The 17,885-nt window shown below is 37.3% G+C and overlaps 1 protein-coding gene across 1 annotated transcript in view; it reads right to left on the reverse strand.

Moving 5' to 3' along the window:
- The window catches only part of LOC114875008 (protein pinocchio), a 40,049-nt gene that overhangs the window by 7,041 nt on the left and 15,123 nt on the right, over positions 1–17,885 (reverse strand). Inside the window, exon 3 of the mRNA XM_029184851.2 lies at positions 422–494. Coding sequence (XP_029040684.1) covers positions 422–494 — 73 coding nt within the window. The remainder of the gene's footprint in view (positions 1–421; positions 495–17,885) is intronic.

The raw sequence follows: 17,885 nt of genomic DNA on the forward strand, positions 1-17,885 counted from the left end.
AGGAAAAAGAAAGAAGACTAATTGAAATTATTCGCATATAACGAAGATATGTAAAACTCTGCAGTAATTTAGTTACACAAATTCGAATCTGACTCGGATACTTCTGTGAACGTCGTCCTTCGTGGTTTCTCAGGCACAGCAGTGTAACAAGTGCAGGCGCCACATAGTCAAAGCACCAGCATTATGCAAACGCGACTTCCACGAATAATACAGCTCTAATAATGTGATTCTGCAAATCGACCTCGCTGTGTCTCCGCGTCTAGTGTTATAATATACACACCTTTTTGTGAGTTAGGTATCACATGTCTCTGTAATATTTATCGGCGAGGAAAATGTAGATCAATAGATGTTCAGAGGATTTGAAAGATTGCTCTACTTAAAATTAAATATATTTTTGAAAATTGAAGAAAATATAACTTACCCATGGCGAGAGAGACTCTCGGTAGCAGGTTGTACAGACGTAGTTACAGACATGTTGTTCTGATGAGTTATAACTGAAACAAAAAGAAGGGAATAATTGTAAGATAAAAATAGAGTATAATTGCAAGTGATACAAGGACGTGTTCCAGGAGAATCCCAGATTAAGAATTCTCCTATGTAATCCAAGGTCTGTTACTGGTATTTCCCTGACGGTGGAAAGGTTTAAAAGTCGGTGAACGAATCAAGGAATATGTAGTAGGTACATATGTGGCACACGAACGCGAAACGCGAAGGACAACCACGATAAGTTTCACCACCGGATCTCGCCTTGGCACGGAACACACGGCCACTTTTACTTTCTCCCTAGGAAGAAAGCTCAATGCGATTGCGAGACATGCTCTGAATCTTTTATTTTGACCAAGTGAAGAACCCACTTGTTGTAACAGATTGTATAATCTGTTGGACAGATGGAAAACGAAAATCTTTCTTTGCGAAATGAATTGTAACTGATACACCATAAAACATGTTAGTAATACAAAATTTAATATTCTTAGAGCTTAATAATCTTAAAGCTCGTTGTCAGCTAATTAACGAACTAGTTTTAAAATATTACTGAAATTTACATCATGTTACATTTTATTACAATGATCAATTCAGAGTTCGAAAGATTATCGTTTATTTATTCAGGAGATCGTTTCATTAATGTCGTAACACTATGAAATGGGGATCTATAAAGTCGAGATAAAACGCTTACGCAAGCGACTGCAATTTTGCTGTCGTTTGGAAAACGGAAAGAGACGAAAAAGGGAAACGGGTTGAACGTAGTTTGGATTTGCACAATTGTAAGCAACTATGAGTAATTCTATACAGTTGAAAGTAAATGCAACTTCCATTTATCAGAACAGCCTAATTTCCTCGAACAACGTTTTCTGTACAGATCCATCGATCAATGAACCCGAAATCGATTCATTATCTAACAGTGAGACTCGTCTTTACGAAACGTTAACTGCGTTTCCGCGTTTTACGTAAAACGGGATGGACAGGCATTCGTCGTCGTCGTTTGTTTGAACAGCTTTAGACGATTAGTTCTATACATCTATTTTCAATTAGTGATATCGTTTTAGAACCGCTATAAGAAATTCTGAAAAATAATTACGCTAATGAGAATACTTATTAAGATTATTATTCTTAAAATAGAAATAAAAACACAAGGATATCGTTGCCATATAAAACTATCTTTTGCATATAAAAAAGAAAGCATTATTAGACTGTAAATATTTATGCATTCATGACACAAGAAAGTATACAAAGTACAAGCAAATTCTACGAATTCCAACTTAAAAGAGAAATTATTAAGATAAAAAAGAACATATTTGCATAAACTTTCACAACCTTGTAATTATAATCTCAATACATGCAAATAAAGGCAGAGAAAAAGGAACATTAAAGGGGATATCCCCGCGTGTCTATGCGTCGTTTCTAAAAGCAACAGTAACACAATTGTAAAAATAGTTGATTCTAAAAATACTGCGATTATTTTGAACCGTAAGAATACAAAACCAAGTATCGTTCTATAGCCGCGTGCGTTACGTTTTCAATTATACATAAGGGAACTTTAAATCGATAAAATCACTGCTTTTAATAGAACATCATCCCCCCTTTCTGGTTATATAAATCCAGGCATATTGGAAGTTGTATTTAAGAATTATTCATTGGTAACACAATATTGCTTGATTTTACGTCGAATTTAAACGTTCGGATTAATTATTTGATATAAGTGTATCAAGGTTGACTTACATCATTGAATTTCTGAAGTTTATTTTTGCAACCAAACGCTTCGAAGGCTATCATTAGCTGTTGCAACAATACAATCGTTCAACATTTATTTTAATCAAACGTTACCGATGATTATAGCGCCAAAAGATCATTACCCTTTACCCGTTGCAGTAATGCAAGCAACACTGCTGAATTTCTATTTTCGCAATCAATCGTTGCAGCTAGGAAATTTTTACTTTTGCAATCGGAGAACGCCTCGATTGCTTTGTCAATTAATTCAGCGTGAAATCTTTGATTTTGCAAGCTTCTTTCAATTCATCGGCTCGATATAGATTTCCGATGATTGCACGCGAAAAGTTTAATCGTGGGTGAAATTTTCAATGAAACGTGGAGCGTGACGTAGTTGAAGGGTGCATAGAATGAAACAGTGACGTAGAGACTATTATGACGTAGTATGCGATGTAATGCACCTGATCGCAAAATTTTCTCCTGCAAATGAATCACTCCTTTCACGTGACCGTACAAGACCGCTTTTTCTCTCGCCAACACTGGTCGCTAAATAAACTACCAAACATCGAAAGGATCTGTTCGTTTTATGCCTAGAAACAGCCATTTCGAAGGTTGCTTACCGCATGATTAACCCTCTTCGACACCTTTTGCTGGCCCTCGCGTGACTCGTTTCTAAGATTAACTCGAAGAAACGTTTTCGCCGGTTTTGGCCCGTTAGTTTACGAGGAAAACGGGTTCGCGAACTGTTGGCAAGAATCCCAAGAGGATAGTTGGAAGGAGCCTCGCCACGCGATGCCGTATTTTTATTTTCTCAGGCTACCCCGAGAATAGAAGAGGGAGCAGCCCGAAGAAAAGGGTATGCGAGGCTACTATGCCATGCATCGAGAAGTAGACTTTCCTCGAGGTCGGCGCTGGTTAACTTTGAATTTTCGACGCGTCCTCGAATACGAAGAACAAACCTACCCAGAGAGCCCCGCGATTCTATTTAACCTTTCTTATCCGGCTTGGCACGCGTTTCATATTCTTTGTTCTCTTTTCAACGCGTCAACAATCGATACCCCCCCCTCGGTGTTGTACGATAGGAAAAGAACTTTTCAACCATTGGACTCTCGGGATCGTTTCGCAAAGCTTGGATTTTTCAAACGAGTCAAATTGGTCATTCCTTCCGAGGCAATTAACGTTTACCTTTTTTCCCTCCACTTGTTTTATCTAGCTCTGTGGCATGAATAATGGATAGTTTAGTTTCACATGCATTTTTTATAGGCAACTCGTTCGATTCAATGTTAATGGAAAAATGTACGATCGTTTGTTGAAATCTTTTTGATTCTTCTTACATGTAATGGGAACGAGCTTCCATTAGATTGCATTGCAAATGAACGAATTTTCAAGTGAGACTGATATAATTATCTATTTCTAGTTTCAACAGTATTTTTTAAACAGAAGTTGCGATTATTTCATGGACTGCGATCCATATTATCATTTACTTTTCAATTAAATAATTTATAAATTAGAAAGGGCGAAATAAATCATCTAGATTTTGAAATAATTTCATTCGACACTTTCACAAGTTAATTAGACCTACTTTAGTGGATTACTTTTACAAGTGCAGATGCGAATACGTTTCGGTTAATTCAAACTGACATGAATAAAATCTAGGTTGAAAAAAAGAATCTTCCTTTGAAAAATATAAAAGATCGAAACAATGATTCTATGAGCCAATTTTAATCCATTGTAATTTAAATTATATTGATTGAGAATGGCATTGGAAAACGATGGTGATATTTATACGTAACCTTTATGCCACCAGACTGGTAGATATACTTATATTAAGCGATCTCGATTCGCATCTACAATTTCAATGTATTTTAAGGTTTGCGCAATGTCTAATTTGAAATTGATAGTTGCAATAGATTCTGAGAAAAAGAAACCTTGAAACTGGCTTATTTTCTATGCAAAGTTCGAGTCAACAGGAAAAATTTTTTTCCTTAAGGAAATGTCTTACCGACAACCGGAAGCAGATGTGCGTTTTGCGTATCTGCTTCCACGTCTGTCGAGGAGAATTCGTAAAGGAGCTCTTCCACCCTGATAGTTTGCTTCTATGCACAGGGTGACTCCAGCCAATTACCCCATAATCTTAATTTTCATTTTAATTTTAAATACCTAGATGCCTGACTCGAACTTCTACTCGATAGCGTTTTGAATTCATTTACAAGTTGCTTCAGACAGCCACTCGGGACACCCTGTACGCAACCGATTCCTCGAGGGGTTGAAACGAGGCCAACAACCCTCGAGGTGGTGACGATCTCTCGAGATACAGGGAGGGGGCTGAATTCGAGATATCGATCGACCTCGCTGGCTATTCTGGCTAAACTCCCACGCGGATGCGTGGCTACAGAACGCAGAATCAGGTCGCCCTAACAGCGGGATGCGAAATTCGAAATCTCCATTATTTTCCGCTTTATACAAACACCATATCGTGTTAACCCTCCAAGAATAATGGGGTGGGTCAACTGTGACCCAGGGCAATAAAAGGCGTGCAATGATGCATTTAGAAAATGGGAATAAGTTTTTTTTTTCTTCTATAAGGAAACAGCTGAGTATCGTTACTCGTCACGGAACAAGAAAATGATTCTGGCGACTTTATGTAATTGCAATATTTAAATTGCCGCAGAGCGACGACATTGCGAGGACCTTCGATTGCATAATGTACAGAGTTGTGTATGGGATGGCAGTGGATCACGGTTTCCTTTTTAAGTCATCGCCACTAAATACGGCGAGGGTAACAAAGTTGCAACTACGCGGGCAATTTTAAGTCTCTTTTGAATGATTTAAAAAAAAAATATTAGTAATGTACAAAATATCAAATTTACAATTATTATAATAAAAAGAGGGATTGTTATATTATTAAGTACTGTAATAAAATACATTCGGCATGGTATAATTTCTTATTCATCTTAAAATTAAAAAAATGCTTTATAGAGATCTGGCGGGAGATCTTCCCGCTCAAAAGTCGCCGCTTTGTCGCGAAATACTTGAAAATATTTCAATTATTACATAGTTACTTCTTTCCTTGTAATTATTCCAATTATTTTCTTTTTCCTGCTAAAGCGACTGTTGAGCGGGAACGGAGATCCGTTATTGAGATACGTATACGTGTGTTCCGAACAGAAATATAACTCGGCGTTACGGTGTTTTGCTTATAGTGTCCACAGGCGTCCGACAAAATGTTCGCAGGCGACACGCATGAGTGAAACGGTGAGGAATGCAGCGAAGCGTTAACAGGATTGAGAAATTAAAATTCCGTCCCTGGAAGTCACCGTCACACGACTGGCGTAACGGGTTTCCAGCAAGTATTTTACACAAACAAACAGTGCAACCAACATTGAAACGTGACCTCGTTTGTCCCGTATCAACGACGACGCCTTAGAAAATTCATTTCGCGACTAAAAAACCTGATCTTGAAACTTGAAATTCTAAATTTTCAAGCTCGAACCGGTGAGCAATTTGTCTACCCGAGAATCTTTAGATCATCGACACCGAACGGTCAAAAACTTCGGTCGATGCACGCTCCTAGGACCGTTGGGGCGTCAGAAGGAAGAAGCAATCTGAAGTTAGTCACACGACTCAACGACGCGATGGAGAGAGTATTGATTCCCACGGTACACGCTAGTTTGTTCGCTTTAAAAATCAAAAATCATCCTCTGTCATTCCTACAAAGCAAACTTTCATATCGTTGACATCTCCGAGACGATTATCGGGAATGTTTAACAAACAAAGTCAATAAAAGTCGACATCATGCTTCCGACGTACTTTCTTCGAAGAAAAACACGGTGAAAGCATGAGCGAACACTAAAAACAAGGAATCCACGTTTCGTTACAAACATCGTATCGGAAATCACTTTTGTACCGTTCACATTCCATTCGATGAATCTACATCAAACATTCGCGCACACCTCTCGTACATGCAAACATATACGTTCGCGCAACGTAACAAAGTTAATATGCAAATTGTTTAACTTACATTTCGCAGTAAATATCTTCGAAAACTGGACGGCAGACGAAGCACAAATAGTGGACGCACTGTCTTTCACTGGTTTACGAACTTTCAAAATGCGAAATGTCGAATCTCGACGAGAAAACGGTTACAAAGTTTCGTTTTGTTCGATTATTCGAAATTGATAGAAACGAAGGATAGAACCCCTACGAGGTCTCGAGTCTGACTGAAAGTACCCGCGGTAGCACGGGGTCTTTATATAACCGCGGTGTGGGTTGGGCAGCGTGGTGATTGGCGGGCAGCGAAGGGGCGGGGAGGGGTGGGGAAAGAGGAAAGCCAGGCAGAAAAGCCCCATCTACGCAACCCTGGACAACTGTGTGCGTGACAGGCGTTTTACTGTGTGCGTATTAATACGCGTGTACCATGCGCAGGCACATAGGAGCAGGGATTCTCCGCGCGTGGCGCCGACGTGTACCAGCGCATGTTGATAAATAAATAATGACTGGGTTTCTACGATAACCAATCATATCTTGGTTAGATACTTTTGCATGTGTTTCAGTAAGAGCACAAAATATACTTATTCAATCGTTGTATACGTTTACGTAAGATTTTAATAAACGCAAGAAAGAAATATAACGTCGTTTTCACTATACAATGAAACCCTGGAGTCTTCGAATAAATAAACAAATGGTATATTTTATAAATCATGTTAGGAAAGATTAAAGTATTTCAAGGGAATGCTTTTCAGTTTAATTAAATTTTATATACAAAAGAAATATAATTCTAATTTAATATTATTTCAATTTTCGAAATTTTAAATATAGGATTAGAATTATAGATCATTATGTAAGAAACGCATTGTATTTTCTACTTTTTTAGAAAAAGAGTCAATCATTATACGTATAGGGATCAATAACGTTACCCTATGCAGAGATATTTAAAATATTTAAAGATTATCATTTATTTCTATAAAGTTATATATAGACAAGAAATTATAATTCAGTCGCGAGAGTAATTGGTTTCTTTATATAACTTTAAAAAATTTTTCAAACCACAAGAGATTACGTGATGCTAATTAAGAAGATCCAAGAAGCGTACTGTTTCCAGTAAACGCATCCATTATGCTAAACGATGCATTTTCCGGGATACATTGTTGAAACCTAAAGAACGTTGCTATTATTCTAGCCGTTCGACGAGTTTGTTCGAAAGGTATTCGCGTGTCAGACTGAATGAAAACTCTTTTATGGATGCGGTCGTGTACGGTGAAACTATGCAACTGAATACCGATTCATCTCCCACGCAGCAGGGGTACAAAAAGCCCAGGAAATGAAAGGCGGTTGTCACACCCCACCAAATTATGCGGAGAAGAAAAAAAGAAACGCGTAGGCTTATCTTTAACGTAAAAATGTCAGTCACCGCCCTCGGTGTTACATTCATAAGCGGGCATACGTCGAGAGACACCTCTCGAGATTAGCGAAGCACAGAGATTCTCAGTTCAACATTGTCGTCTTTACACTACCTATCGATTTCCTGCTGTTTTTAGGTCTTCTACGTCGAAATAAATGAACGAAGGATAAATTACGTTTCATTTGCAATATCGATTCGTTTGAACTTCGAACGTGGAAAAATTCTTTCACCGAGTCCTTTGAACCTTGCTTATTCGCGAACGCAATACCGAAATTGCAATCGTTTCCAATGTAAATATTCATTTTCTTCGTTTCCTCCGTAAATACCGAGTCGAAATCGTTTTTAAACCAGTCTAATACGTCGAATGTCTGACTTTCATTGTCCTTCGATTCGGCCAATGCGCAAGTTTTAAATTAACGCCGAAAACAAGAAAGAAGTAAAAAAAGATCGATGTTAAAAGAATTATACAAAATCGTGCTTTTACTCGTTTTTTTTTTCCGAAGCGAAAGCCATGTTTACTTTCGATTCCCGCGCTCCTGCACTTTTTCCAAGAAACGCGTTTTCCAAAGTGGTTTTCGGGTGGGTCAAGATTCTGGGAATCGATCGTCGTCGTTCGCTTCGGGCCCAAAAAGTCGGGAACAATGGTAACGGGCCACGAAAAACGTGAAAGTGCAGACAATGCATCGCAAATGCCTTTCGTAACATCAAAAATACCGATCTCTGGAATAACATTAATCTATAATATGCCCGATATTGTATTTTCGTTAAGTAACGCTGTTGGATAATCGTTTTACGATTGGGACTCTCTCCGTGGTCCGCCGTCCGAGGCGCAACATTAAAATTTGAACATTTTTTTTATTCTATAGCAAAGCGATAAAATTGAAATTCTACTCCCGATGACTTTGATTCTTATTCGAATAGTGGAAATGATTTCAAGGAAAGTCGGATGATACCAGTCGCTAATTTTGAACCTGAATAATATACGCGCGAATTATTAATACGTTTGTTAAGATATATTTCTTATGAATAATCGATACGAATATTCTTCATGGAACGATGAGTCGTTTTGGATTAATCGGATATAGTAGGAGCCTTGGAATTATTGATACAGAACTGTATAAGAGGAAAGATGTGCTGATTGAATAGAAATGAATTGCTTTAGTCTGATTCACGATTGATGGATCATGATATGTATCGGATCGAACTTGAAACAACACCAGAGGAATGAGTATCTTTAATCAACGCGATGATTTAAACGACTGGAACACCAGCGAAGAAACATTTAACAGATGAACTGAAGAAAAACGGCACGGCATGATAATAGTGTTTTATAGCAACGTATGATTAAGTGAACGAAGAGAATAAAATAAAATAAAAACAGAGGTAATTTAATTTAAAAATAATTATACACGAAGATATTAAATTACAGTAATTAAAACTAGAAAATTAAAATAATTTCTTAAAAGAATCATTGCAAGAGATCTTATTATTAGAATTTGGTATTGAATTCACAGGTTAATAACCACGCAAGATATGCTTCCTTGATTTATAAGATAAACTGAAAAGCAGATGGAAAACGGATAAACTTTCTCCGTTAGTGCTGTTGGAATTCATCTCCATATATCACCCACGCTTGTTTTCACAAACCGATCGAGAGAACTTCTTCCTTCCCGAATATAATTGCAAATTTATCTCAAAATCTATCAAATCACCGTTCAATATTTATATTCGATCTTCGATAATTAATATTTGAATACTAGAACCGTATTAATGTCAGCGTGGAAAATTGGAGCCACTTTCGCGGGCCAAATTTAGAGAGGTACATCGCACAACTAGCTAACCTTCCTCCTACACGAATAAAGCACGTTCTAGTCTACCTGACGAATCTAAGAACAGACATCGAATGAATGAGTTTTTCTCATTGATCTTCCCATGATTCGTGACTTTTTCACCTGCGCGACACGGATCTCACGGATCTCCTCGGCGAACACCGACACGCCGAGGAAAAGGTTAATCTATTCACAGGTGATCTCTTCAGCCACTTTTCCCTCTTCCTTCAATCTGCTGAGAAATACACGTAACAGAGAAATGTACCCAACAAAATGTCAATCGACAGTTTTGAATTAATTTTATTTCGCATTAAATTTGTGATTAATACGTCCCCCTTTTAGTCGCCTCTTACGACAGGCAGGGATTACCGTGGCCGTATTCTGATCCCCGAGCCACAGGGCATATTTTTCTACATACAATTTGTACCCATGTTCATTAAAACTTTGTTTATTCAAATGTATACCACAGGCTGTCAAAGTTTGCGCACCCTGTACGCTAACCAACTATGCACCAAGTGACTAAGCGTTCTTATTTATAGAATAAGAGTAACTTTAGAGCAAGAGTAACGAACTATAATAGGTGAGTACAGGTCGACTATAGTTCGTTGCATAAAATAGAAGGACATAAATAAACGTCAGGTACGATCGCACGTGTCTAACGCCCATGCGTTTCACTGAAATTTCGCTATTAGGAACTTCAGACTAATAACCCGTCCAGTCTGAAACGACAAAGAAACGTCCCAGGGATTCTTACGATAGGTTTTACCGTTTTACAAGCTTTCCCCGCGATTTTATTCAGTCACACGTGGGTGGACAGGTAGAAACGCGCGTGTAGGGGCAATTTCGGGGATGGAAGGTCGCTGAGAAAATGACGCGCACGTGGAATCGCACGGATTTCTATACCTGTATATGCGATCGAATTTAACACGTGTCGTACACGAGCCATTTTTGATGAAAATAAAACGTAGCGAGAAGGTTCCTTTATTCTGATTTCAAACATCGAATCGCTCCACGTGTTTTAATTTATTGAACTTAACAATGAACGTATAGAAGAACTTTCGAGATGAAAAATCATTGAAAAATATTTTTATTTTTCATAAATTTTATTCGTATTCGTATTCCATTTACTGTTACTATTTTTTCCTCTAAGGTTAAATATTCTTCGTTCGAATCGAACCAGTTTAAATCGGTTCTCTTTCATGATTTTAATTTCCCGACAAGTGAAACGTAAGCGGACGATTAAGGGGGAACAGGCTAGAAACGTAATAAACAAGCGGAACGAGCGAGTTCTCGGTCGAACAATTAGTCGATAATCGTTTCAGAAATATTATCGCGTCACGCAGCCGCTAGGTTACTGACTTATGTAAATTTCTCGAATAACGCAAACACAATCTGCTCGCGTAAAAGCGCAAACACGATTCTCTAATGGCTAATGTTTATGCCTGCTTAAAATGAAGCCGAAGTAATTACATCGACCGCTTGCTTTGACGCTTATTGACTTTGTCCGAAGTTTTACGCGCAAACTCTTATTCTTTTAACGCGTCTCGATTCCGAGAAACTATCAACATAGCCGCGTTATTAATGACGCTTTTCTAAGATTTCAATCGATCATGCTGAATATTAAATTTTTTAATTCGATTTGGAAATTTTATGATTTCCAAGGCTTTTAATAGTAAACAAGATTAAAAAAATGAATTTACCTTTCGCACAGAGGGAAATAACAATCAAGTTTTCCGTGTACACGCGTTATTGACGTCATTAGTCGCATTATTTTTGATACTTGCACGTGGGATCTCCGGTTCGCACGCGTCACACGGAAATCGCACATTGTGCCGCGAAATTGATTAATCGTGACGACGCAAGAATTGCGTTCATTAAATACCCTCGCGACACGCTGCAATTTGCATAGCGTTTAATAATCCTTTGTCCGACTACAATGAAGCTTGTTGAACAACAATTGGATCGTAGACAGGCAGGTACTTGTACGAAGATCATTTTTTCATCTGTGTAAATTAAAATTGTATTAAAATGGGCATTTAAGAGAAAAATCAATGACATTTCCGCGAGTTTTCGATGAACCATGAGTTACTAACAGCGTTTGCATACCTTGGAGCGCCTGATGCCTATGCAAATATCACATGCCTCGTTGTTCAAACGTGAGATGCAACAAAACGTTCTATCTGCTACATTGCTGGCCGAGATAACGTGACATAATTATTCCGTATTAGTATATGATAACGTCGCGTGAACGACGACGGTCTCGTGACTCGCGACGCGTATTCTCTCATCCGTGATTTTCTGCAACAACCTTTCTTATTGCGTAAAAAGATATTTTAACGCTGATAAGTACACACGATTCATCGAATCACGGTTTAGCACGTCTACAAAATCAATATCATCAAGTTATAAACAAGCCAAAGTGAACTGGAGCGAGATTCGCTTTAGAGCCAACCCTTTTTCGGCCATTTTTTCGATAACTCATAAGGGTTTCACCTGTACAAAAGTAACAGATAGACTAAATTCTCAAGATTTACAGATCTTAAGATCTTTAACGCGACGCGATGTCGCTATGCTTGCAACACACGTTTCCGCTAGAACTCAGTCGCAGTAAAATGATTAGAAGAAAATTCTAACTGTTGGGGATCTCGTTCGGATGACCCGAGCGTCTGAAACGGGTTAAACGATCGTACGATCTACGTTTCCTTGGCCGGGTCTTCTGAACTGATCGGTTCGGGACCTGGCCTGATTGATTAACGTCACCGAGCGACGATTCGACTCCTTACGACTGGCTCGAACTGGTACCACTTAAGAATTCTCATCGACAAAGGCTGCTAGATATTTTGCCCCGGCAAAAGAGACACGTGCACGTTTCGCAGCCGGGCAATTGTTTGTAATGCTGTTTAGAGAAGTAACGATCCTTGATAGCACCCTTTTATCTGACCCCCGTCAGCTACGAGTCCATTTCACCGCGGTGAATTGACCGTAAAGACTTTGTATTTACGGCACGATTACCCGATGGAATTGCAACGCCAGTTTTATTTACGTTTCAAACTCGTGCAGATAAAAATATTGTAGATTCGATGGAAAATTGTGGATATTGCGATCTGATATCGTTTTGTGCTGTAAAGTATCACGATACATCAATTTGAAGTTTAATAAAAATGACTATGAAAATATTTTTGATACAGAATTATTGGCTGTCAATTATAGAAAATATTTACCGATTTCGAAATATGCACAGTCCGATTCGATTTCATGAGAGAAAATTACGGCAAAACAACACTTTATGACGCATCGAATTTCAAGTTTAAAGTTCAGTGAAAATGACTAGATAAACGTTTCATGAATATTCTTATTACAAAGTGATCGGATCTTTATTGAAACAAATAATGAATCAACCAGTTTGCAGTTTAGCGTTCATTAGTGAATATTCAATTTTCAGTCGCTCGTATTTCAAAATAATATTAGACTTTTTGATTTATCTTGTCATCGCGAAGCTGTAATTTTCACTTGTACAAGGTGATGTCGAAAGAGACACAAAATTTTCCATAGTTCCTGTACGAAATTCCTGGTAGGAAACTTGTGAGCACGCCTTCTTGACGTGCGCATAAATCAAGCTTTCATAAGAATAATAAAAAAAAAAAGGATAAAAGTATGCGAAGAAAGATATTCGCGTAAGTCGAGCGTTGAATATTAACGAGTGGAACTTCCTGAGGTCGGAAGAACAACGCGTGATCGAGACGAAATCTCTGAGCCGAGACAGACAGCTTGTGATAATGGTAAACTCAAGCAACGAGGAAGTATTCAAGGCTACTTTTTGTAGGAAATGCAAGAAAAAGATTTACTTTTAATAAAAATGTAACTATTTACACTTAGAAAGTCATTATGATCGAATTTCAAAAATACCTTCTAGAAATATTCTATTGTAATTTCATAATTTTGGGCTAACATTGCTAATGATTACTTTGGATCTATGAAAATAAGGAAAGTAATTATAATTTTAATACATAATTAATTTGACGCGTTTCTTTACGTTTTTAATAAAAATCACTGGGAATTCGGTTCGCCTCTGAACGGTAATTCACGAGGCTTAACAAACCGGATTACAAATATTTTCATGATGTATGGGTTTCATTTATCACGAAGAAGATCAGACGAATAAAAGCTAAGAATGTTTACGACTTTAGTCCGCGGTTGTAAAGATATTTTGCAATGGTATGCAAACTGACGATTTGAAATACAATCGAGTCTTAACAATATCTATCTTCAATAAATAATAATAAGTAGGCTATGTATCTTTAAGACAATAAAATAACATTTAGCTATAGAAAACGTAAAACCTGTATTTCATTATTTTCCAGTTTTTCCTTCGTCTCCTTACGTAATCAATTTTTCATTAAGAAAAACATTGTTTTCTATTTTTCCTTCATAATTATTCGTAATCGATCTTTCATTAAGAACAGCGACTATGAATGAAGAAAATTAATACTGAACCGACCTCGATGAAGCGAAGAACCGCGATGAAAAAGGATTTTCAACGCTGATGACGATAATACTTTTTGTGACGTAAGAAAAATTCATTACAAAAGCATCGACACTTTTGTTCAAAATACCATGAGAATGAAAAACCGATTCATGGGTGGCAGAGCAATATAAATCGATAGAATGCACTTGAAAACCGATCTCTATCTTTACATCATGCGCGTGGAACGAAGAAGGGCAGGGGTTAATATTTGCTTCACTGACTAATGACTAACAATAAGTTCAAGTTAGTCGAACCATGACACAAATTTGGTATCTCTGAAAATATTAGTAATTCCGCGTAAGCTATTTTTCAAGGTGCTGCCAGGTAAACTGAGGGACCGATATGATTCATCAAGGTTGGAGGTGGAGGAGACTCGTCCCTGAGGATTTGCACTTGTCGTTGAAACAAGGTTAACAATTCTGTGTTAGAAATTAAAACATGAAACCTCGAATCAATTTCAAAGTTCTTTTTTTTATTCGCCATTACGTCGAGAATGAAATTGAAAATTTTATGACCGACGACACGAAACGTAATTAGACAGGCGTCAGATGCCCCAATCCCCTGGTTCCACCAAAAATATCCCAAATAAGTGAAATAAATAATCTTATCTCCAAGGAAATAAAAACAGTAGTCTGATTATACTACTGATTTTAATTATTGCTCGATGACATCGTATAAAAAAATAAGGGAAAGATAAACGAGGAAAATATATTAGGCTTTTCCTTGAAAGTATCAAAATGTCGATTGATATCGTTCGAAGGAACGATAAGAAGGGAAATAAATTTTAAATATATGCGCTGCGATCGAGATGAAAAATTTCCACAACCGTTATCGTTATAAGGTATCGAGATATCGCGTACCAGCTGAATTGTGATCGATAAGAAGCTGTTATCAAAGGAACTGCTCAATAAATTATAACGGAATGAGAAGGACTTAGGTCGCGGCAAAGCTATAAATTTCTTATCATCAGTCAGTTATCGACCACCGTGAAATTCTTCTGTCAACTGCACTTTTATTGCTATTGTATAAAAAATTAATTAAATGCAATTAAATGGCAATTAAAAGGTCAATAATTTCTTGTCCCTGAAATTAAATCTTAACCAAATTTTCTATCTAACAATAAGTAAAAATTCGAATATTAATCCCTTAATAAAATATTTGATTAGTAGCTTATATTAGAATTGAAGAAATATTATCATCGCAAGATGTAATTTGACGTAATTCATTGACCGGTCATTGCGCTCTCGTCAGATTAGTTTATTTTTCAAGAGGAATTTCGACAGACGCGGGAACGAGTTCGGATTTCAGTGAATAAACGAAAAAAGAGTGTACACGTTGCTATCGGTAAATGTTATCTTTGTTTCAGCCTCTCTTCTCGCATCGGTCCCGTCTTTTCAGCCTACCCATTTCTGCCCGTACAACTGCACCGCTGAGGTTGTTGGCTGCACCATGGAATGCAGACGGGGAGACTCACAAAACCACCATCCTCTTATATCCCGTCCTTCCTTTCTTCCCTCCTTCGGATTTTCTTTTAGACCTTTTGCCCCTCAGCCACCCGTTCGCTGATCTATGACCATTTACGCTCATCTTCCCGTCGCTTTTCGCCCACTGACGCGTACCGACGACCATCATTTTATTTCATTTTGCTTTCGATCGTTAATTTAACGGAGACTCATCTCCTTTGAAATTTTCAAATTATTCCAATTTCAAATTAATTTCAAGCTCTTATGGTTCAAAGTTTTATCTCAAATTTATTTGAAAATTTATCTTCGTTTTTGCGAATAGATTCGAAGAAGCGGTATATCGCGATCAAAAGGGAAGAGGCTGGTCGAGAGCTCACAAAGCAGAAGAAGCATCTTGGTTGAAAGAAATAAGAAACAAATGAATAAATAGGGGTACCTTGGTGGCTCGAACAAAGAGGCTAGGTATAACCCTGGGTCTGCAAAAGTAGAGAAGAGGAACGAAGCGTGGAAAAAGAGGATGAAGGTTCTTGGAAAGGTTCCAAATATTAGAACCAGTTCTTACAGCTACGAAACGTGTGATCGCGTATTTCATATTTTATTTGCATAATTAACGCGGTGCGAATCATGGTCAACCTTTCGAAAAATCGATCATCGATATCATTACTGTTTTATTTTCAAAATTTTACAAATTCGTCGTTTTCTTGTGTCAGAAAACCAGAAGAAAAGTGTAAAGTCCAGAAATTATTCATGCGATTTAAATTTAAACACAATTGTTGTACATACTTTATCAAATCAGTTCACACTAATTAATGAAATTAGCGGGAAAAAATTGTACGAATAGAAGAAGAACGAATAAATTATTAATGCGACTGGAAATCGTGTAGAAAAGCATGACTCGACGATGTCTTTCGATCATCTGGTATGTTTGCCAGAAACACAAGTTTGCGATGGAGTATGATTCCCAGAGTTTGCACGAGTAAACACAATGGAAGTTATTTGCCTCGTGCACTTTACGTTTCCATGGAAAACCAGACAATTGATGCTTCTCTGAAAATTTCGTAGTATCTTATTCGCGTTTTAATGCAACCATTATACGAAGGAAACATTACGGGCTTTCGTATTTTCGGAGCGAAAAACACGCATTTGACGCAAAAGTGGAGCACCGAATGGTTCGTCGAAACTGTTTTAAGTAAAGATATATGATAAAAAGGACAATGGGGTACTTGGAGCACCGTGAATTAAAGAACTTCTGCTCTCGAATATGGATCTTTTGATCCTCGAACGATGGACGAGGTTTGTTTTATTCTTCTACCATCGACGTAATGTTTTTCTAACGATAAGATTATAGAAAGGGACAGCCGAAGAGCAACCATCCCACAAGGAAATTGAAGCTAAAGAAGCCTGTATTCAGGGGCTACGAACTCGTTTTCAACGAGGCGGGTCCGACGACCGAGTCCTCGACCCTCGAAGGACGTTCACCAGGTTCCCATTACTCCCATCTCAGCCTTCTTCCGCAGAAAACAATACAGAGTATCTGGGCTCAAGGGTACGGCGATTAATTTTCTAAGAAACACGCAAGGATTATGGAAATTTTCCGAAGGTTTTTCGCGACTTCCGTCGACAAGCGAGGATCGAAGTTGGATTTATTTGAATAAGATCGAGAACGGGGTCGGTCGTTAAAATTTTCATGGAAATTGAGTGACAATTATTTTAATCCTTCTCATGGGAATTTTCAGTTTACTTTTTAGAAAGATCGAGGGAGGGTTTATCAAGTTCACTAATTATAGAATATTTTATTATTTTTTTCACCTAGAAAATTTGCAAATAATTGACTCCACTTTTTGAATCTGTTAAAATTTTAGTGCCACTCACTTTCTATATTTTATCAATTTCTTTCCTTTTTATTATTTAAAAAAATTTCCCAAACTTAGTTGCTGATACATAGCAGTCATATGAAAATTAAAAAAAAAAAGGAATGATACAGTATGCAAATGATATGAAAGACCATTCGGGTCACCTTTAACTTTGTCATCGACAGATTAATTATACCACCTATTTCGCGACACGTGTCAATTCTAGTACTATCATTAGTCTATGACGAAGATAGGGGAGCAAAAAATTCATAATTTCCAATAAATAAAAGAAATCGGCTGATCGATTTAAGAAATTAGTGAAATTAAGTGATTAAGTAATTTTCTTTAATCAATACTAATTGTAGACTATCTATGATTAATTATATGAATTACAGTTATAAAATTATGCATACTCTTTCGATCGTCTTACATTTCTTACGAAAAAAAAAGTATTATTTTTTAAAAATTAATTAGAAATTTAAATACAGTTCATAGATCTGTAATATTAAGATTCAAATGATTTAAATAAATGAAATTCAAAATACCACGATCCGTATGTAAATCGTGAGAAAAACGATGTTTCGTGAACCATGTGGAGCAGTAAAAAGT

This window comes from Osmia bicornis, chromosome 12 (assembly GCF_907164935.1).
Source record: "Osmia bicornis bicornis chromosome 12, iOsmBic2.1, whole genome shotgun sequence".
In the NCBI taxonomy this organism is placed as follows: Eukaryota; Metazoa; Arthropoda; class Insecta; order Hymenoptera; family Megachilidae; genus Osmia; species Osmia bicornis.